Raw genomic sequence first — 23,005 nt, 5'->3', positions numbered from 1 at the left:
TGGCCTGAAATGCAGTGATACTGGATCTTTTACCAGGAAACACTGTAGGTAACAAAGCATGAGAAGCATAGTGGGATTAAGTATCTTAGTGGCAAGTTTGTGTGGTGTGTTGTCTGACCACATTGGAAATTAAAAGCACAATTTTCTCTCCTGGAAGACATTCATGGTGTTGCACTTGGTTGTTTGCAAGAAAAGTGGCAGAAATAGTTGCACAAAGAATGTAAAAGTGCTGAGAGACCATGCAAAATACCATTGCAGGTTAAAGGTCAGCAGTGCGGCAAGCAGAGACAGCAGAGATTACAGCTAAAAAGGTGGAAAGGTGACATTAAAAGGGGGTGTGCATTAAATTTGTAGTTAGGATCTGCGTCACATAGAAATATAGTTGAAATGCTGATAAAACGACGGTTGTACGACTTTCACTTTTTGAGAAAATGAAGTGTGGTTGTAGGTTGAGTTGAGATACCTGCAGGTCACTGAATGAAGGATTATGTAAGAGAGGAGCTCATAGGATATGATGATGGAGTTAATTAGTTTAATCTCAACACAATATATTGATAGCGTCTTTTCCCACAGGTTTTTCTGAGCAGCAGAGGAAAAGGAAATGCACATAATTGTGTTGATAGGAGGAGAACACCCAAAAGTTCCCTGTAAGCGCAGCACGACAGATGTGGTTCGGTTTAGAGGCGGAGTACTGAGTCAGATGAGGAGGTGCGGACGGGATGGCTCTCCTCTGTAATTTGCTCTGTGGAAATGAGCAGAGCCATTTCCTCTGGATCTGGGGGGGTGGAGGGGTATTAAGGATAATGGAACACCCTGGGACTGACTGTCTCTTAAACTGGGGCAAACTACGTGGCTCAGTGACCTGATTATGAGTGTGTGCTGTCATTAACCTCACAGCTCAGAGTGGATTCAAAGTTATGCTGATTCATATCCAGCCAGCCCTGAGAGACGCGCCGTTCTCTTGGTTTCCTCCATCTTTTCCTGTCTTTTTACTTCTCATTTTCTTCTTACCCATTCACCTCTTTTTCTTATTCTCTTTCTAATTTTTCTCTTTCATCATGCCTTTATTCTGACTCGCATTTGTCGTTTCACTCATTCAGTTTTTGGGCTTTTTCCTCTTTTCTGATTATTCATCTCTTCATTCCTTTCTTCTTTACCTCCTCAACAACCTCACAGCAGCATTTATGTGAATTTGCTAAATTTTGAGGTGAAATCAGTTAATTTCAACAGGACTGGTGCTCAGTGGATTTGCTCACGGGCAAAATGTTTGCACTGAGTTCAACTTTGGTAAATTTTTATATGCATGCACCATTCAGCTACAGAAAACATTTTGACCTCTGGGGGAAAGAAGAGCCAGACAGTCCAAGATGGAGAAGGCTAATGCAGTTTTGCTCTGGAGCACACATGAGCTGCTGCTCGTGGTTTCCAGACAGTTATGAGACACGAGTGAATGGTACATATACCTGTTTAGCTCAAAGAGCTTTTTTCCATTCTGCAACAACTGTTTATTACAATAAATGATCCACTTCTGAGAGCAGAACATCAGGGGGAGTGAACGGTCCAGTTCAGAGAAAATACAAAGAGCAGAGCTGTTGTGAGTGATTAGTGCTAGCATGTTTCTGGCTGGTTAGGAGCAACAGTGGTTCACAAATCATGCGAGTAAAGCTCCCTCTCCAAGTCTCGTAAACGTGACCGCCTTTTATTCCTGTGTCCCCTATTTTTTTAAAATGTTGCTTTTTTTTTCCCTCCATGTCTCCCCCTTGGCTTTCATTTTCATCCTCCCCTGAAACATAAATGACTTTGTTTATTTCATTCACATTAATACTATACCAAAGACAACTAGATGACACAGTTTGACAATTTTTGAGCTGTTTACCTATGTGTTATATGTCAAAAGCCAACCTGCACTTACTCCTTTGTTCCAGGTCTCTGAAAAGTTCCCCGACCTGAAGAAGAGGGGAAAGGTTCCTCACAGTCAGGATTTAGTGAAGGAGACGAGTTTGCCGGCCAACACCTCTAACACGTGGAACCGACCTCGCTGTGGCGTTCCGGACTACCCTGCCCAGAAGGAGGTGCATTATCGGGGGCGACACCGCCAGAGACGCTTTGTCCTGTCTGGAGGACGTTTGGAGAGGACGGACCTCACCTACAGGTACAAATCTGCAGAGCTGCATGTCAACATGCTCAGTTCAGATCAGTAAACACATTTTTATGTTTTATTTCATTTTATGATGTGCCCCAATTCCTATTGTAATTACAGTCTTCTTCAATACAGCGAAGACACATTATGCCACAGAGTGGTGCACAGGTCTGTATAAATGGTTGTTATGTGAATCAGCACCAGAACAATCGAGTGAGCAACCTTGAGTGGAGATTTGTACTGTCAGCCGCTGTTGTCCAGGTCACGAGAAGTCCTAAAAGTGCTCAGAATAAGTAGAAGTTTTTAAGATGCACAGGTACATGACAACCATGTAAACTTCATATGCTAGAAAACTGTGTTTGGTCAAAAGCTCCAGAACAAGCGTGTAAGTCACATATGTCAAACCTATTCCACAAAGGGCCGAGTGGCTGAAGGTCTTCTTTCCAACCAAGCAGCAGCACACCAGACTTGACTCATTTCATCAGCTGATCTCAGTCTTCAGACAGCTGATTGGTCAGACTGCGTGCCCTTGATTGGTTGGAGGACAAACCTGCAGCCACACGGCCCTTTGTGGAGGTTTGACATGCCTGGTGTAAGTGGACCTTAAAGCACAGCTTAAAGACTGGCCTGTTTTTGTTCACTGCCACTGCTCTCATAGCGACATCATTTGCTGCAGCAGGCAGCTCTAAAAAGCTATAAAAACCCACTGTGCAGCAAACAGCAGAGAGACACAGTTAGAGACTAGCTGGTGAGACTTCAGGAGTTGGCAGAGACTAAAATCAGAGCTAAAAGAAAGTGGATTTGGACTGAACACAAACACGTCTCCAAATCAATGGTAATGCTCTCCATAAGTAAGTTGATGCTGACATGTCAGTGCTGTTGTGTTCACAGCAGGTTTGAAGAATATATTTGCTTTTATGAGACAGCATGTCACTAAAGTTCAGCAGAGAAAATGCAGGCTGGATCGGCTGGATTTTAGAAACACTGAATGATGAACTGAAGGAAGAAAACGTAAAATGGGAAGGCCTATTATAGTACTTAGAAAATTAAGTCTTGAAATTATATTCTGAAAACCGGGTGCTGGTTTTCTTTCATCTAAGGCCTTGGCACCATCCAGTGTCTGGCAGTCCTTTGCTGGCTGCTGCCTCTCTGTCTGTGTCTCCTGGGGTCCCTTTCATTGTAGTCATTCTTTAACGCAACACTATATTAAGAGGTGGGGGCAGAGTTCTTTAAACAGCAGCACCGGCCACAGACTAATAAGATTCTGCTGGATCAGCCCAATAAAGCGCTCACAGTGACACCTGACGAAGTGATGTGGTTTACCAGGAGCATTGCAAAAAGGCCAAACTATACCTCTGCAGGGCAAGCGTCCTTCATAAACGACTAAAATATTAGTGTTGAAAGAGCGGTGCCAGGCTAATGAGTCTCTGTGTTTACTTTTGATTTATAATCAGCTAACATTTTGAGATCGTGAAGAAAGCTCTGGTATGAGACGTGAAGTCATGCTTGGTCAGCTGAGAGCAGAGTTATTTTAACTGCTTTAACGGTTGTTAACGAAAATGAAAAGAAGCTTTCAAGTGGCTGCAAAACGTTGAAGGGTTGAGTTTGTTATGGTGGAGGGGAGGCTGACTGTAGTATTTCATCAACTTTGTTTTGTATTTTTGACTCCATTCTTCACATTTTAACTCGTGTGAACTTTGTAAAACTTTGTTGAACTTGAATATGTAGCTGTAAAATTGAAGTATGAATCTGGTGATGTTCAAAGCCAACGATGAATGTATCCTGACAAGAACTGTGTGCTTATTCAAGCCTGATGTATCTTATTCCTGTGTGCCACAGAGCTCCACTGTTATCCAGAAAATATATAAAAATAAAAATCAAACACCTCCACACTATGCACCATCCTGCTACCCCAAATACTTACTTAGAGCACCAAATGTGGATTAACCCACCACTGAAAATAGTCCCCAACAAATGCACCATTTCCTCCTGTTTGTTTGCAAATTACAGTGATCAGCTGTTTTAGGTAATTACTGGGCCTTTTCTTTTTATAAATGAAACTATATATTTGTGAGGTGTTTACATCTTTAGTAGGAACCGGTGGGCTCGGAGCTGACAGAAACAGACAGGGTTGGGAAGTCAGAAAAGTACAGTGTGATGAATATAAGGTAATGCCTGCATTATCCTTTAATAAAACACTGGTGTAAGTCTGTGTTTGAATTCCAGCTGTGCGGGTCTGGTGAGTCAGATTCAGAGAAATATTTCATCTCTAATCTACTTGGATCTGTCTCTGCTGTTCTTCCTGAGGTCTCCTCTGTTTGTCACAGTAAAGGGGCTTTTCGGGGAGTTTTTCCTTATCTTGAAAGATAGAGGGTGTTGTATGCTGTATAGATTGTAAATCCACTTGAGGGAAATTTGTAATATTGGGTTTTATAAATACATTTGACTTGACTTGAGGGTGTTTGGTCAAAAAGTGCTAAGCTCGAGGATTTCAACCTATAGTAGCTGAACTTTGCACTGAGGAAAGTCCCTTTGTGCAAACTTAATGCAATCTGCACAAATATTTGCACCTTTGCAGTCTTTTTGCATACATTTGCACAAACACACTTCAAATTTATCATAATTTTTCAGATAATGTTGTTGTTTGGCTCTACCACTCCTCACAGTGTGTACTTTATGTTGACAGTGGTCAAGATGAATGCCAGTGGTATTTTTATTGCTCGTGTTTCACTAAATTAAGACCACATTTCCAATAAACCCTGCTACTTCCTGTCCCTCTTGACCCTCCGTACATGAAAAAAGACAAGTGCTGATAATAAATTCTTGCAGGTAAACTAAAATGCTCTAGGCTGACAGCCCTTCTTCCTGTTTCATGCCATAAAGTAATGCAGCAGATTTTTCTCAAAATCCAAACCAGTAAATACAGAAGAGAGGCTACTAGAGGCCGGCAGCCTTCTTAGAGATGGTTTTATTTGTCCACAGGAATTGTAATTGTATATTATCTCCAACTCTACTTTATTGATGCTGAAAATAACTACTTTTCCTTCGTACCTGCTGTTTATACCTGTTTACTTTCTACAGAGAGTGAGAAAATCAATATTAATGTCATGTCTGTGCATTAAGTACAGAGCTGAAGTTAGAGCGTGTTCAGCCTAGCTTAGCATGAAGGCTGATAACAGGGGAAACGGTTAGCCTGGTTCTCTCCAAAGTTCAAAAATCTGCCTAGCAACACCTCTAAGTCGCACAAATTGACATGTTGTATATGTTGTGTTTAATCTGTGCCCAGGCAGAAATGTAAAAACGACAGCTGGTAGTTTAAGGGGCAGTTACTTGCTCGAACTATTTCTTTTTGAACAGTCAGGTTTCCTGAGCTTACCAGCAGTGACCCACATTACAGCCAGCAACGCTGAATGGAATAAACACGTCCAGACAGAATGCATATGAACATACAGTATTTTCCAAAATGTTGAACTGTTCCTTTAACTCTTTTGGTTCACATCGATGTGATGCTATGTTGCTTGTTAAAGGAATAGGGTGACTTTTTTGTCATTTTTTTGCCAACTTGCAAATAACCCACCATAAAATCACAAATTTTCAAGTTATACTTACGTTTTTTGTACAGATTTTTAAAAAAAAAGGAACGATCAGCAACTTGTTCATAATCCATGCTCAAGCTAACCAGCCACGTCCTGTAGTTTTGTATTGACTGTCCACACATGAGAGTTGCTACAATCTTCTTCTCTAACTCTGCCACAAAGCCACAAAGTGTATTTCCAAGAAATGTCAAGGTAGTCCTCTAATGTTGGGATTGAACCTGTGGCCTCTCTACACACTGTGATAAACTGTTACCAAAGTCCATCTATTTAACAACTGATTATATTGGATGCTCATGTTGGTTGTTGTTGATTTTTCCAAACTGAAAAGTGAAGATTTATTCTCATTTGACTGCTGCAGTAACATCTGATTTGAGGTGTAAAGAACCCCAGATTTACCTGATGTTCAGTATAATTTATCAGGTGTTCTGTGGCATATTGGTATGATAAGGAGGTTTCTTTTTCCACTTATCATACTGGGTGGTTTAATCAGAAAGGAAAGGGAGGAGACCATGTTACAGTGTTTTGTTAGTAACCCTGAGGGCGGCAGTAACAGCATACCTCCCTGCTGATGAGACGCCTGCAGATATCAGATTAGAGGGAGGCACGCGAGGCCGGTGGTCCCTCTCTGCTACTATACATCCTGTGTGTATGTGTGTCTGACACCTGCACTGGTCTCCCGCAGGATCGTGCGGTTCCCCTGGCAGATGGGCGAGGAAAAGGTTCGACGTGTCTTTCGGGAAGCGCTGAAAATCTGGAGTGACGTTACCCCGCTCACCTTCACAGAGGTCCACAGTGGGAAGGCCGACATCCGAATCGACTTCACAAGGTGGGAGGACGAGACGTGGAAGAAATCTTTGAAACATCAGCAGATATTATTGCAAAAGGAATTATCCATTGGAATTGATCCAGACTGAATACACGCAAAAAATTTAGACTTAGTGTACAAGCTGCTCTCTAGAAAACCAACAAATTGATCACATTTGCTCTTCAGATCAGCTGCTGTACTCAGACTCCCTCTCAGCACGTTATTGCCATTCACAAAGTTAGGTGGCTAAAAATGATGTAGGTATCGTGGCTCCTAGTTGGCAGAAAGAAATGAAGTCATAAACAAGACTGGGGCTGCAACTTACGATCATGTTCGTTATCAGCTAATTTGCCAGTTGTTTTCTGGATTAATCAATTCATCGTTTTGTCTATAAAATGTCGGAAAACAAGTCCGTGACAATGGCCATCATGATATTGCAGAGCTCAATATAACATTACCAAATTGATTTGTCACCCAAATTGTTAGAAACCTAACGATATTGACAAATGTATAAGTCAAAGAAAGAGATGAAACGAGCAAATGTTAATTTTCTGTTGAGCAACTGATCAATAAATTAGGTAACTGTTTCAGCAGCAAATAAAGCATTAGCTAAAAACCCTGACTTTGACAGAAATCCTTCATATTTTATGTCACAATTCCACGAATCATAAGTATAATGTTGATTTGTCACTTTTATATGATACAGTGTTGGATTTTCTACAGATGGATTTTAATGTCTGTCTTGTGCTGCTGACTCCTCACTCACTCAACCAGCGGGTATTGATCTACAACTGCTTCAGTTTCCACTACTGACAACATCTGTGGTTGTCACATCAGTGTTAGTGGATTCTTTTGTCACCATTTTTACATTAACACTGACATTTTACATGCCTGGTGTTTTGGAAACTACATTTCGTCTCATTCCTCTGCTCTCATGCAGCCACGGCCTGCCCTGCACTCCCTGCTCCCCACCCACATGATCCCAGGCACATTTGGCAGAGATCTGCACTCTGGCTGAGATCTTAGTTGATGCCAGAGCTTTATGTTGTGGTCATAATTCACCAGCCTCCATCCAACGTTTACTTACATCACAGTGTCCAATCAGCAGCATGCATGTAGCACAGCATTTCTGATTTTGTACCACTTCAGTCTTAAAGAGCTCTTTTTGCTACACCAGCTCTTCTTTGGTGTCATGTCCAAATAAACTGACGTGCTTCTTTCTTTCTGTGCTTAACTCTTATCTGTATTCACCACAAGTAACAGTCAACAGAGGCACAGGGTCAAACATTTTCAATCTATTTATGAGTGCAGTTGGCAGTCAAACCAGGTCAAATCCAATTTTGACAAAGATTTTTGTTACAAAGAGCTTCAGAGAGCCACAAAGATAGAAACAAGAGATAGTAGAGCAAGAAAGGACAAGCAGATACAAACAAGATACAAAACTGGAGTTTTATGAGGGGAATCTGTGTCATCTTTGAAATGACTCATCTGTCTCTTTTATGTTGTCTGCTTTGTTATTCCTGCAGCGTTTTCTTGTTTTTCTCCTTCTGCATCCTGGAATGAGTCAAGCTTTATTGTTCGTCACGTCACAGCAAGCTTTGTTTACCCTGCGACCCGAACATAGCTCGGAAAATTGTTTCATTTTGACAAAAATAAGGATTTGTGCATCTCATTACTGTTGTGAACTTTTAGAATTTAGACTAAACACACACACCCAACTTGGGTTTTTCAAATTGCAATGGGCAGGCCTCGATGTGTAACGATCATCATGCTTCAAGCCTTCAGAGTGGCTTTAATGTTGATCAAGGTGTTTGATTTATGGACCTGTAGGTACTGGCATGGAGACAACCTTCCCTTCGACGGCCCGGGTGGGATTCTGGCTCATGCCTTCTTTCCCAAAACACACCGACAGGGCGACATTCACTTTGACTATGACGAGTCGTGGACCCTTGGAAACCACATGGGTGAGTGTTTGGCAGAGAGGGGGCAGACAAAAAGAACAGTATTTAGTGAACGGGTTTTTTGTTTTTTTTATCATTTCTTTCTTTTTGACTTTATTCTTATTGCTTTTAGTAGAACAAAAAACTCCGGTCATCAGGGGCAATGCATAGGTTGATGCATGATAAAGTTGGGTTGACTGTATGTTAAGGATAACTGACTCTATATATCTGCACTCAGTAAAAAAAGCACCAAGTCATCTGAAGTTGGTCCAAAATGCAGCAAATGCAGCTAAATTACACCCTAATTTCATCCTTTCATTGACTTCCCAATATGTTCAGAACACAGTTCAAAATTCTATTAATCGCTTACAAAATAAATGAATTTAAAGGGCCATCATGGCTATTTTGTCAACAAAAAACACATCTTTTTAAACTGGCATTTATCCAGTTTCATGTCACGAGCACTGTGTAACTATGTTAAGTTTTTTGTTTATTTTCATCAACATTACAATGTCATATTATTTGGTACTGCTCACTCATTTCTTGGATACAAAAATCTCACCAGTTGAGGCAGGTATGAAAAGTCAAATATAGCTGATACATTTGTAACACCAGGCTTTATCAGGGCACGATATGAGTCAGCAGAGTGAGGAAGCAGTGAGCTACTTTTTTATGACTCTGTCGACACTGTATCCTCTCAGGTAGAAAAATCCCCACCATCTGCCACTGCGAGCAGGTCAAAACAAACGCCTAAAACTATTTTCAGGCAGCATTTGAACCAGGTGTGGCTTTGCATCCTCTGAGGCTTGTCTACCGCCCCTGCAGGCACGGACCTTCTCCAGGTTGCTGCCCATGAGTTCGGGCACGTCCTGGGCCTGCAGCACTCCCGCGAGCCGGGAGCCATCATGTCCGCATACTATTCTTTTTCCTATCCGCTGAGGCTGAGCGAGGATGACAAGCAAGGCATCCAGTACCTGTACGGAGCTCACCCACAAGTCCTGCCCTCACCGCCACCCCCGCCTCCACCTCCATCAAACCCAGAGACCAATGAGATCGTCACTAATGTGAGTGGTGAGCTGATGCTACGTTTAAAGAACCAATCATTGGGTGACTGAATAGGATGATATGATCTTGACAGTTTGAATGAACAGTGGCACATAAGCTCAAAATAACAGGTAATTTGGAAGAGGATAAAAGGCTGTGGCATAAACATTCCAGTACCAGACAAGCAGATGGTTAAGAATAAAAAGCTCTTCATAAATATTGCCTTACACATCATAAAAATGCACTAAAAGGTACGTGCTGGCTCGCCCTCTCAGGGTGTCTGACACAAGTGTGCAGAGATGCTTTGGTCCATTGGTCCTCCACTTTGGTTCGGTCTGAAATCTGATTTTGTAAGACATTCGAGGTAGTGATACCTACTGATTTTGATCAGTTTTAATCCTCAAGCCTCAGATCAAGCCTCTTTTTGGTTTTGTTGTGATATGCGTGAAATTTGTTGGAGACATTCGGATTGCAGTGACTTCTGTGATCGTCTGACTCCTCCTGTAGTGTCATCATCTCTTCAACATTTTCATTTGTCCATTAGTTTGGTTCATGACCAAATACCTGAAAAATAATGGTATTTTCATCAGCCTGAGCTGTACTTTATGTTTAGTGCCAATTAGCAAATGTTAGTATGGTAACTTGCTAATCTAAGATAGTGAATATGGTAAACCTGATCAACATCAAGGTGTTGCATTGTCATGGTGAGCATGTTCATGTTAGATAAGATCAGATAAGATAAAACTTAATTGATCCCACGCCGGGGAAATTAAATTGTTACAGACAGCAATTATAAAGACACACAGAAAAAGAACAAAAAAGACAATAAAAAAAAAACATTTACTGTTGGTCAAAACCCTCCTGTGCTTAGGCGCAGCAGGGCTGTAGACATGTTGTCTTGTTCTTATTGACACAAATCCCATTAAAGATCAAAACCAACAATGTGGTAGCCTGTCTCTTGAAACACTCAGACTTCCCGTCTGTGGCTCTCAGGTTCAAGCCCATTGGTTTCTACCAAGGATGTAAATCCTTAAGCACCTCACAAATGTATAGTTTTGTTTTTTTAAGTGGCCCAGTAATTTCATAAAGCAGCTGGTCACTGTAGGTTTTAAGAAATGTCTCAAACAGGAGGAAATGGTGCCTTTGCTGGGGACTTTTTTCAGCTGTGGATTAATGCACAATCGGTGCTCTCTTGAGTATTTGGGGCAGCAGGACGGTGCAGTCAAAATAAACTGCAGGGTGTGTTCATAGTAATGAATGAATGTCACCCAGTGCAGCAGTGTGGCTCACTGATGTGTTTTTAATAGTCTCTGGATAACAATGGCGCTCTATGGCTCAGAGGAAGAAGATATCCACAGGGAATACTTGTTTGGAGGATCAATTCAGTTTTATGGGATTTCTTGAACAGTATAGAATACCACCAGCCTTATCCTTTATGAGGCGCTGGTTTCTGTGGTTAGAAAAAAAAACCTTAAGAAGAGTGAATGTCTTTGAAATGACACCACATGATACAAGAGTGTATTTTTGAACCATAGAGGATAAATGAGGGCTAAAGACAAAAGTGATCTTTTAGTTCCATTAGAGTTTGGGGAAAGGTTTAACTAAACCTCGAGAAGCACGAAACCCTCTCGACTGGACGACAATAAAATGGCTACTTAATACTTCATCCCACTACAATAAAAATGTCTCTTGTTAGGAACTGGATGCTAGCATGTGGAAATGAACAATCAATCTGTCTCATTTCCAGCCCGACGCCTGCCAGACAGACTTTGATGCTGTGTCTATGATCCGAGGGGAGCTGTTCTTCTTTAAGTCGGGCTACGTTTGGCGGATCAGGGACGGGCATCTGGAGAGCGGTTACCCAGCGCTGGCGGCCCGTCACTGGAGGGGGATTCCCGACAACATCGACGCCGCCTTTGAAGACAAGTCAGGGAATATTTGGTTCTTTCAAGGTGGGCAGTGAGGTTTGAGCTGCTGTTATGTGGTTAATGGTTTCTTGTGAGTGCAGGATCATCAAGTATCCTGCGCTTTTAGGCAAGTTTACACAGGTGTAAAATGTTAATTAACATAATGAAGTCTTTCTGTTAGCATTTTCATCAGATGTGGTTAAGGTAGTATGTGCAAGAGTGTTTTTTTAAGCTAGCTAACCACTCTATCTGGTTTGCTAACTAGTGATGTCTCCTGATGAGACGCTGGAAAAGCACACAAGGAAGCCTAACTGCTAGCATCTATTGTTTGCATGTCCGCTATCTAGTCACAGAGCGAATTTAGTTTTATATGCCCAAACCAAATGATCCCACCGATGTCCCCCATTTACACACGGTGATAAGATGCCACATGATCTGAATAAGGAAAAACGCATGTTAACATAAGGTGTCGGTGCGTGTGATTGTGAACGTCTCGGCAGTCTGTCTCATCTCAGAGTAGTCTACACATCTGTGCTGCAACACACCTGCACAAACTGACACAATATTTTTAGAAAGTAATACTTTACTGTCTTAGATTTGTTGAGAAGAATTTGTTGTTGACAGCGATTTACAAAGTTCATAAAGTTTCCCCTCAGCAACTCACCAAAGTCTGGGGCTGACTTGCCACCACCTCATGTGCAGGGTTTGCCGTGGAGGACAGAGGTCCAATCTCAGTGAGGATAACGAGAACACGTCAGAATTACCGGGCAGAAACACAAAGGCGAGATCGGATCGTTTATTATCTGGATAATGTATCTGGATACAGATCACATTCTTATAGCAGGTGCAAGTGGGGTGTTAGTGGCCACAGAAGCTACAGTTGTGGTTTGCTAGGAGCAGTTTTCACAATGACCAAAAAATGACTTACATCAACGTGTACGACTACATTGATCTTGTCCACACAACATGCCATTTTTCTGTCTATATTTTTCAGGGACGTAGTACCTAGCTAGCAACAAGGGAAGATGATGTTCTCGTTCTTAATCCTGCATTTTACTGGGGAAAGCCAAGAAGTATCTGTGGAACAGACTGGAGCTAAAGACAAGCCTGTATATCCACTATTTGGAAACAAATTTCTGACTGAGAGCTTGACTGAATGGATCTCAATTTAAGCGACACAACGAGCCATCAAGCTCATTTAGTTGCATACATAATGACGTATCTGTCAAAGCAGAGAGAGCCTCAATTGTAGAAAATGCTGCAAGTATCAAAGCTGTAAGTCAGTGTGCAGAATGGATTCAGCTGTAGCTGTTTAGGCAAAGAAAAAAAGAATGAGGAACATGACACTTGCCAGCAGGAGGTAAATGGAGTCCATTGTTCGCCGTCTCTGTCGGCAGGTGAGAACTATTGGGTGTTCGATGCTGAGAGGCAGATCAGAGGGCCGGAGTCCATCAGGAGTTTGGGTCTGTCAGTTTCTGGGATCCAGGCGGCACTGCGCTGGGGCCATGACCCCAACTACAACACCTACTTCTTCAAGTCAGGCAGCTACTGGAGGTTCAGCCCCCGCGAGAACCGAGTTGAGTCCGTCTACCCGCGCAGCATGCAGGACTGGAGCGGCATCCCTGACGATGTGGATGCCACCTTCAGGGACATCTATGGTACGATCCAAAAATGAAAATTTAAGGAGTGAACAAAGTTAAGATCATCTGTTTGGGGTTTAAAAATTAGTGTGGTAGTTAAGTTATCCCACTTATGTAAAAGTAAAGAGCATTATCAGCTAAATGTAGGCCAACTTAATGTATCTGCAGTGAAATGCCTCTTGGGGGAGATTCATCGTTATATATGACATGAATAGACTGAATGTTAATACTGATGCATCGGTGTGTGTCAAAAACGTTGTTTCCTGTCTTTCAGGTTATGCTCACTTTATCCGAGGGCGGCAGTACTGGAAATTCGATCCGGTTGGCATGAACTCTTTGGAGGGCTACCCTCGCTACATCGGCATGGACTTTTTTGGCTGTAGGAACGTGTGAGTCTTTCACCGGTGGAGAATCAGATTATCAGATTTTACTGACGATGAAGAGGAGTTTTTGGAACAGAGACGTTTGTGTGTTCAGGAGGATGACACGGTCTCCTTTCAATCTGGTTATGCTTTACTCCATTTATTGATACTCAGATCAATCACACCTTCTTCTCAGGAAAACCAAGGTATGTTTCTTCAGACTTGGCACCTCCTGTGCAGCTATACTCATATTTATTTTGCACATTTGTCACAATATGGCTGAGATCTGGGCCCTGTATTCATGATGTGTGATGCCGATGTGAACTGCGTCATCCTCTCCTGTCTTTGAGCCTGAAGTTGAGAATTCTGACAGATTGTGGTTCACAGACAGAACCAGTACAGACTGTCTGACTCCCAGTAGAGGATGTTTTCCATTTCAACTGTGTTTTCACCATGGACGGACTTGCTGTGACTCAAGTGTTTGAAGAGTGACATCAAACTTAAAGCTGCAGCAGGTAGATATGTTTGTTATCTGCCCTAGATGGCACCAAGTTAACATTCGTTTTAATGCTGCAACTTTAAACCCAGAAATCAGCCAACATGATGTCGATAAACAAAACTTTCAGCTCCACGTTGCTCCTTAAAGGATGTGATCACACATGCTGTTGATTTTCCTGCCAGCCTGACTCACACCGACCATGAATCACAAGTCACATTGTTTTAAGTTGCTGTTTCACTATACAAAGTTTGGAAACCTGCTATATTGCCTGCATAAAGATTGTTTGTGACACAGTTGTAACTTTGTCTCCTGCTCAGCCTTAAAAGCATTGGAGTTTCATGCCCTGAACAGAGTCTCTCAGGCGGCACTGAATCCTGCACTAACACTTTGTGGTGTCACAACTAGTCAAGTTTTCAGCCAAATGTACAGCAAATCTTAACTGAATTGCCAATCCACTACTAATGTGCAAATATTTGGAGTTGGTTGTGTCAAGTTAAAGAGATGCACCAATTCTCCAGAGAGAACAACAGATAAGCCTGCAGAAAACATGATGACATAATCAACATGATTATGTTTATTTCATGTATTAACTTGAGCGACGTTCCGCTCCACACCCATCAGGTGTTTTCATCTGACACTATTCTGAGTGACGTCCAAGTCGCAAAACTTCATATACATCATACTTCGCTAAGTCTTCTCCCCGTTGGACTTAACTGCATTTAGTGTCATGTCAAGGTACTGAATTGAACCCAGAAGCAGGACGCGGGGAGCAGGAAATGCAGGATCTAGACAGTTTATTGTGCACTCAGAGCACCAGTGAGTTTGGCTGGCTCACAGCAGCGGGTCCAGGTGCAGTTTGGCTTGAGGCAGAGAGGGAAAACAGGAGAATCCACAGAGCAAAACTATTCAAGCAATTCAAGAAATACAGTTAGAGAGTCAGAGGCGAGAATGCTACCACTGGGGTAGACAGACAATCTGGTGAAAACTGAAGTTAAGAGCCTGAGTTTATATACTGTGGTGGTGATTGCTGGATGAGCCTCAGGTGTGCAGGTGGATAGGCTGCAGGAGGAACCAGGTAACCCCGGCCTGCTCTGCACAGACACAACCGAGACACACAAGAGACACAGCGAAGGGGAAAACATGAACACAGGGGATGAACATTGACATGAAGCTGAGTCCTCTGCTTCCAAGTAGGAGGACATTCATCTGGTTTCCTCCACAGTTTGTTTCTAATCTCACTTTATATAAAGGAGTTAGTGATTGGTGAGGACGTCCTGGCATTATTGGTGATTTCAGTATTTCAAGTGTTAGTTCGCTGCTGTTTGAGAGAAAGTTTTATATTTATTTTTCATGTTTAGGCAATTTGAGCCAATATACAAGTTTTGAGCAAGTAGGGAAGTGACGCTACTCTCTGTTATTGTGATTTAGGCAAAACAAAAGAATGTCTGCGTTTGAAGAAATTAGGCGTTCATATGAAAAGAAAAGGTGTTAACATTACTCTGACATGTTTTGATGTCACTCTTCAAACATGATGGAGTGGTTGGTACTGTCTGCAGGCCTCTGCGGCAGTAAAAAGCTCCAGGGCGCCATCTGGAGTGCGCCGCTGTCACGCTGCAGGAGAGGAGTGACGCTTCCTGCGAGAATGTCCCCATATTGTGTGATGAAGTCATTGCTTATCTACATCATAACTTGGTGCTCTGTTCAGGCGGGTCAGTGAAACACATTCAGGGACAGCAGCTGCTGCATGCATCAGTGGTTCTGAGCCTGGTCAATTAGTTACTCCAAAAACAAGCTCATGGCTTTAACTTTGACCCTATTGTTGCTTCTCAGGCGGTTTTGCTGAATTTCAACACCAAGCTGGTGTTTCACAAGTGTTTATCATATAGATTTGTAGCTGCATGGCAGTGGTGGAAAGTAACTCAGTACAGTTAATCAAGTACAATTTTGAGGTATTTGTGCTTGAGTATTTACATTTTCTACTGCTTTCTACTCCACTGCCTTTCAGAGACAAGTATTTTTTCTTTTACTCGACTACATTTACTTTTAAGATTCAAATTTTACACTAACAAAACAAACATAAGCTCATAAAATGCAACACATTAAGATCAAAGTTGTCCTAAATCCATACAACATACTACACTGCATACTAAGACATATATATATATATATATATATATATATATATATACCACATGCTAATCATCATCATCATCTGTTGTTCCTGTTAGTAAACAGAAAAACAACATTCTTCAAGGGAAATTATACAATATGTGCAACATTGGACCATTTTGAAACCTCAAAATGTTTTTCCTAAGATTTAGTACTTTCTTTTTGTTTTCTAAGATCTTTCCACCATCCACAATTTACTGTAATGCTTTGCAGCTGTGAGCAGCTCCTCCTTCGCAGGAGAATAATTTGCATCAGCAGCACACTTCAAAGATTTGACTGTATTTAGTGTGCATTAGGTCTGAGTATACTTCATTTTGTCACTTTTCCAGTGTGAACACACTGCAGGCTCAAAACCTGCTCAGCAGTAGTTTGTAGTCACACACTGTGAAGCAGTGCTTTTTGACTTCTTACAAATATCTTGTCATTTCCCCTCTAAACGCCTCACATGATTTCATTTAAATATCTGTTTGAGGCTCAAAGAGGTCAAATTATCCACTAATTCCCAATAAAAAAACCATAAAACTAATGAATATTTGTGTATCAGAGCTTTGTTTTTCCTCTCCCACGAATCATCTCCTCTGACCTCTTGGAGGGGCTCAGCCCTTAAACTTCCTGACTGTATATAAAGTAGTTAAAAGTAGCTCCACCTCAAGCAGCTACAACAGTAAAATGCTGCTGACACATCAATGCATCAGTATTAACAATCTAATCATGTCATGTGTGATAATCTGTCAGCCAAAGGGGACATTTTACTGCAGTATTTAACATTATAACATTTTACTGACAATACTTCTGTCCTTTTACTTAAGTAGCATTTTTAATTCAGACCTTTAACTTGTAATGGAATATGTTCACACTGTTGTACTGCTACTTCTGCTTAAGTAAAGGATTTAAATTCTTCTTCCACCAGTGGTGGACAGTGAAAGGATCTCATGGACTCAAAACCTCACGTTACAGCCTCTTTGTGGGTCAGGACACCCAGGTTGAAACCCGCCGATTGAGCTAATGTGACAGTTCTTCTGCTTTGTCCCTGGTTGCAGCACTTGAAATGTGAAGGCTCAACGCAAACTGTCGCGTTCATCAGGTTCATCATGTTAGGTTTTCAGTGCAGGACACTGACGAGTCATTACAGTTTTCATCATTCACACTTTGTTGTTTCTTTACAGTCTGTTGTTGTTGTTGTGTGAATTATTTCTACAACTCATTTCAAGTGTTAATCAGTGAACTCTGACTGCTTTGAGAAAAGTATTTATACATAACCAACTTAGCAAAAGTTTGTTGTACATACATGTCTTTATTTTGATGTTTTTTACTCATATGTAGCTTATACCTGTACATTGAAATGTATGAACTGCGTATTGTTTACTTTCTAATAAAACCATAACCTTTTTACCAAACTCTGCTGCCTCATCATATGTCATATGTCATCAAATGTTTAATCAAACAATTTCTACTTTTTTTTTTAACTGAACATGTTTTTTAACCAACTTCCTGCCCTTCAATCTTAATGCAGAATGTTAAAAATAAAAAAAACAGCCAGTAAGCATGTTGTTTGTATTTGACTGGTTGAAAGACAAATAAGTTCACTTTTCAGCCAAATCTGAATCATTTTCTTATCATACTAATAAAATGTCAGCTGTTTTTCATTGAATAAATGTGCAGAAAAAAAGATCTTTGCTGTTGAAACATCGTTTATAGACTGAATCACCAATGATTTAACAAATATATAGATAGAAATGTAGATGATAATGTATTTCTTAACTCTGAGCTTTGAAGTATTCTCATTTGTTGCTATAATGTGTTAACATTGCTTGTGGAGTGGATGGTGTTAATTGATGAGTGAATGTGATTGGCTGCTGCAGTGAGAGGGGGCGGATCCTGTGTTGTTCACTGGGTGAGTAAATCATGGTTGACAGTGAGGCAGCAGCAGCAGCAATGGCTCACAGCTTCACTCAGGAGTACTTTCAGATCCCCGTGGTGACCCGAGCGTACACAACCGCCTGCGTCCTCACCACCGCTGCCGTGGTAAGAAACAACAACTCAGACAATGAGCAGAACAACAGAGTTTCTACTCTCACCTCCAAGCTCTGATCAGACAAGAAACAACTCTTTAGACTGTTCATATACAGTAAGAAACTGTTGATTTTAAATGTTTAATCAAGCTCCTTATTCTGAACTGAATTATGAGCTTTAAGGAAAGTTTATTGATTTCCAAACTAGACACAGCACTCATGTTAACATTACGAATTTTCTGATTTTTTTAAATGTCAAATCAGTTGATGAATACTGAGCAGCACGCTCACCCTGTTAGGTATCACTTTTTCCACATGTACTGAGAAAATAAATGTCTTTCAACTACAAAAGGCTAAATTTCCTGAAAATTTGCATTTGAAACATTTTCAGTGTCTTGACATGATGAATCTTTCGAGCTGAATGGTTAGAAAATGTTAACTCTTTGAGATGCTCGAGGTTCAAAACTAAAGCACTTCATTGTCAGGTTAAGAGTAAGCACTGAAAGTAAATGAAGTAACAGACGTGTAAATGACCAGCAGTGTAAAGTACAACCCCAATACCAAAAACGTAAAACATAAATGACACAGAATGTGATAATTTCCTAATTTTATTTGACAAATACTCTGCTCAAAACAGTACAAAGACAATATATTTAATGTTTGTCATCATCATTGGTTGTTGTAAATATCTGTTTATCCTGAATTTGATGTCAGTGATGCATTTAAAACACGTTGGGACAGGAGCAACTAAAGACTGGGAAAGATGTGGAATGTTCCAAAAACACCTGTTTGGAACATTCCACAGGTAAACAGGTTCACTGGTAACAGGTGATAGTGTCATGGTTTGGTATGAAAGGGGCATCCTGGAAAGACTCAGTCATTCACAAGTGAGGATGGAACAAGGTGAACACATGATTGTATGAAGGGCATTAGTACATGGACTCAGGAACACTTTGTAAAACTGCTGTCAGTAAACAGTTTGTTTGGAAATGACTGAATTCTGTTTTTATTTATGTTTCGCACAGTGTCCCAACTTTCCTGGAACGAGGGTTGTAGTTAATGTGTCAGATGAGGTTAATAATCAAGCTGAAGTTTCCATTGAAGTGAAAATGCTGAAAACAGTTGAGCTGTTGGATGAAGTATAAACAGTTCAGGAGTTCAACTGAACTCATTTTAGAAGTAAGAGATGAAAGCAGTTGAACTGATTATTGCTAACTGTATCGACTACCTCATGTCTCATTCACATGTAAGACAACACTGAAGGTTATCAGCATGAATATGAAACATGGCTGAACGTGGCTGCTGTTAGTACTCGCAGCTGTCAAGCTGCCACGTTAGTATGTCTCTGCCCTTCTTGTGCAAGTAGCTCGCTGTAGCTTTAGCAAGAGATCTGGCTCGCCTTGTGAACAAGGGCAGACTGAGCGCAGGTAGACCATCCAATCATTTCATCTGATTGGACGGGCTTATTACAGGCCTGCAAAACAGCCAAACATACCATATTTTCTGTGAACATTTGATTTAATGATTGCTATCAGGATGTAAGGAGAATAAAATAAAAACGTAAAAGTAAACGTAGCATTGATGTCTTCATGCCTAACTTGGCATTGACTCTCAAACTGTGTTATTTTTTAGCAACTTGAGGTCATCACCCCCTTTCAGCTCTACTTTAATCCAGACCTCATCATCAGAAGATACCAGGTAACATTTAATGATATTTAATACAATTAAAACGTGAGTCTTTGGTACGTTTTCATATTTCCACTCTTTGTTTCTCTCTTTCTCTCAGATATGGCGCCTGATAACCAGCTTCCTCTTCTTTGGTTCTCTTGGATTCAGTTTCGTGTTCAACATCATCTTTCTGTATCTTTCATCGCAGCGCTTCCTCAGAATTTATGTCTCAGTCTATCTATAAAAACACGACTATAGATTTCAATGGCAGCATGAGCACTGTCACAGGAGGAACTCTGCAGCAGTCCTTAACTAAACGAAGGTATCGATACTGTCGGATGCTGGAGGAAGGCTGTTTCCGGGGAAGGACAGCAGATTTTGTTTTCATGTTCCTGTTTGGTGGAATCGTGATGACTGTATCCTTTTACACATTTAGCAAAACAACAGCGTAAAACCCAAAGTTCGAAAGCAATGATGCTTAAACTAACTGCCATGATGTCCTTCAGTAACTCCTGAAAGGGTCAAATGTGTTTTTTGTACTTCAGTTAGACTGAACCTTAAAGGTAGGATAGGTTTTGTCCTTCTGAGCTGGCAGCTTTCAGATCAGCCTGCTAACTTTGCCAAAGATCTCTTCCCTTTAAGTTATTTAGTGTGTTCTGAGGGCTGATAGTTTTCAGTTAGATGCCCAAAGTCGTCTTCCTAAAAGCACATAAAGCCAGCAGTGGAGGAAGATGCGTGCAGGTCTTTTACTTAAGGTATCAATAGCACACTGTGAAAATACTGCATTAAACCATGCTTAAGTATACCATACATAGCTTTATCAGCTAAATGTACTCAAAGTATGAAAAGTAAAAGTACTCATTGTGCAGTAAAACACTCCCTGTCAGTAGTTTTTCTGTATCTGATGTTTTTGGATTCATATAACTGCTGCATTAATGCGTGTGTCACATTTTGCTGCTGTAGATGTTTAAGGTTGAGCTCATTTAAATACTGTTGGGTACTTTAATCTACAGCAATGTATCATATTATGTAAGATCATCATGTTTGTACTGTCGATGGCCTGTGAGAACCTGAACTTTTCATGAGGTCAGAGAAACAGCCTGTTTTCAGCGTTGTGATGATGCCTTTCACAGCTAAGCTAAGAGGTTTTGAAATAGTTTATTTAACTCAAGAAGAAGGAGAATTTTCTCATAAAGGGAAACTCCATCCTTCAGTTTATCACTACTACTATCACGATACTGGAGTAAATGCACCACTGAAAGCCAGCTACTGTATATGCAGCCTGTCTCCTCTGATGATCAGCAGTTTGCAGCCAGAAGCTCTTGTTCACATTCCAGGTTAATGATACAGTCCTGGGTTTGTTTACCAGACGTCCCTCTGGGCTGTTCTACAACAGTCAGTGTGCAGGTTTATGGGTTTTCCTGGAGTCGTGTTATGTTTCATGGGCAGTTGTAAATGCTGGTGTATGAGGACTAATTCGACTGTAATATCAGGATACTACAGTGTTGAGTGTGTTATCAGGATGACAGTAACATGCTTCACTGAAATGAAAGGAATGTCATCAGTGGGCTTTTATTGTGAAGGATTCAGGATTCAGTAAACAATAACATCAGTGCTGAGAAAACTGTTGTAGTTTTAGGACTTCAGTCTGACAACACTCACATTTTAGGCAAGGGCATCATGCCATCAAGTACTGAGTGATCAATTTCCAGTACTTTACATATTCACGTTTTGTTATTCAACTTTTCTGGAGGCAGAAATGTGCCATAACAGTTTTTTCTGCCTTACAACATGCAGTACACGTATGGAAGCCCATTTCTGCCGGACAAAGAAAAATAAAGATTACAGTTTATGAACGATCGTAACTGTAAAAAGTCATGCACACCTCCAGGTTCTTGTTGACGGGCGAATAGGAAGAAATATCCACAGACAAGAGAAAGAGAACTCCTGCAACATGTCCTATTACTTGCAAAAAAAAAAAAAAAAACTTCATTAAAGATACAACATTTCGGTCCTCAGACCTTTGCCAGGTCAGATGATGGAAATGTTTTATCTTCACTAAAGAGTTCTCTTTCTTTTAATCCACTTGGCTTTCTTTTCCTGGCAGAAACGGGCTAAAATAAGAGAAGACGTTTTATTGGCCCATTCATCCTTCCATAAAATTGCTCTCTAGCTAACTGCCACTCCAACAAGTTGGATTTGATTCAAACAGTGAGGTTATATTCAGCCACCAGAGCTGGTTTTACCTTGGAGAAACACCTCCATCTAAAACAGACCCTCTCCTGTCATAATGGACGCCAAACAAAGTGATTGGTTGTATTTAACCTGAAAGCCTGCAGCTGTTCGGTCTGTTCGTCAACGTCTTCTTCCTGGGTCAGGCCTTCATCATCATGCTGGTGTACGTGTGGAGTAGAAGACACCCACTCATACGAATGAACTTCTTCGGCCTCCTAAACTTCCAGGCCCCGTTTCTCCCCTGGGTGCTGATGGGATTTTCGCTGCTGCTCGGAAACTCCATCGTGGTCGACCTCCTGGGTATAAAGACCTTTAACCAAAAACATCTGATGTACCCAGACCTTGTTCTGTTAACCCTGGGCGAGCATCTGCTCACGTGTGGCTGATAGGACAGTTCATGAAGGTTGCACAGTAGACCTGGAGGAACAAGAGGGCATTTGTCAGGGACTATTTTCAGCAGCAGATGAATCCACATTTGGTGCGCTTGTATTTGGGGCAGTGTGTGTGGGATTGGATCAAAATAAACTACAGTGTGTGTGTGTGTGTTCATGTTAATGAAGGAACATGTCAGCCAGTGCAACAGTGTGGCTCACTGATGTGTTTTTAAGTGTTTGGACAACAGCGGAGCTCAGAGGAAAATGTCAGGCTTTGGATACATTCAGTGTTGGTTTGGATCTGCACAGGATTTGATGATAAGACAACAAATCTAGAATGTGACTTGAGTTTTCCTTTAACGTGAACTAAATGTTATCACGATGTAGACGCTGTTATTTGAAACACAAACACACCCACTGAAGTGATCTAACAAACTCCTCCAGCTGTCAGATGTAAGATGAGTTCTTCCCTCTTCAGGTATCAGCGTCGGTCACATGTACTACTTCCTGGAAGACGTGTTTCCAAACCAGCTGGGAGGACGGAAGCTGCTGATGACACCAGAACTTCTGTGAGTGTTCTGTTGATGGAAAAGTCCACCTTTGAATTAACTTCA

General features: G+C 41.2%; 1 protein-coding gene across 1 annotated transcript in view; it reads left to right on the top strand.

The window, feature by feature from the left end:
- LOC139332460 (stromelysin-3-like) overlaps window positions 1-23,005 on the top strand; it is a 32,295-nt gene that overhangs the window by 8,982 nt on the left and 308 nt on the right. The window contains 15 exon segments of the mRNA XM_070964430.1: window positions 1,926-2,152; window positions 6,419-6,562; window positions 8,372-8,505; window positions 9,307-9,545; window positions 11,273-11,477; window positions 12,830-13,090; window positions 13,347-13,461; window positions 13,520-13,580; window positions 13,582-13,640; window positions 18,019-18,127; window positions 19,747-19,812; window positions 19,901-19,974; window positions 20,105-20,198; window positions 22,122-22,317; window positions 22,870-22,960. Coding sequence (XP_070820531.1) covers window positions 1,926-2,152; window positions 6,419-6,562; window positions 8,372-8,505; window positions 9,307-9,545; window positions 11,273-11,477; window positions 12,830-13,090; window positions 13,347-13,461; window positions 13,520-13,580; window positions 13,582-13,640; window positions 18,019-18,127; window positions 19,747-19,812; window positions 19,901-19,974; window positions 20,105-20,198; window positions 22,122-22,317; window positions 22,870-22,960 — 2,075 coding nt within the window.

Source organism: Chaetodon trifascialis, chromosome 6 (assembly GCF_039877785.1).
Source record: "Chaetodon trifascialis isolate fChaTrf1 chromosome 6, fChaTrf1.hap1, whole genome shotgun sequence".
In the NCBI taxonomy this organism is placed as follows: Eukaryota; Metazoa; Chordata; class Actinopteri; order Chaetodontiformes; family Chaetodontidae; genus Chaetodon; species Chaetodon trifascialis.
The sequence above is the reverse complement of the archived record's forward strand: the minus strand, read 5'-3'. Positions and strand labels throughout refer to the sequence as shown.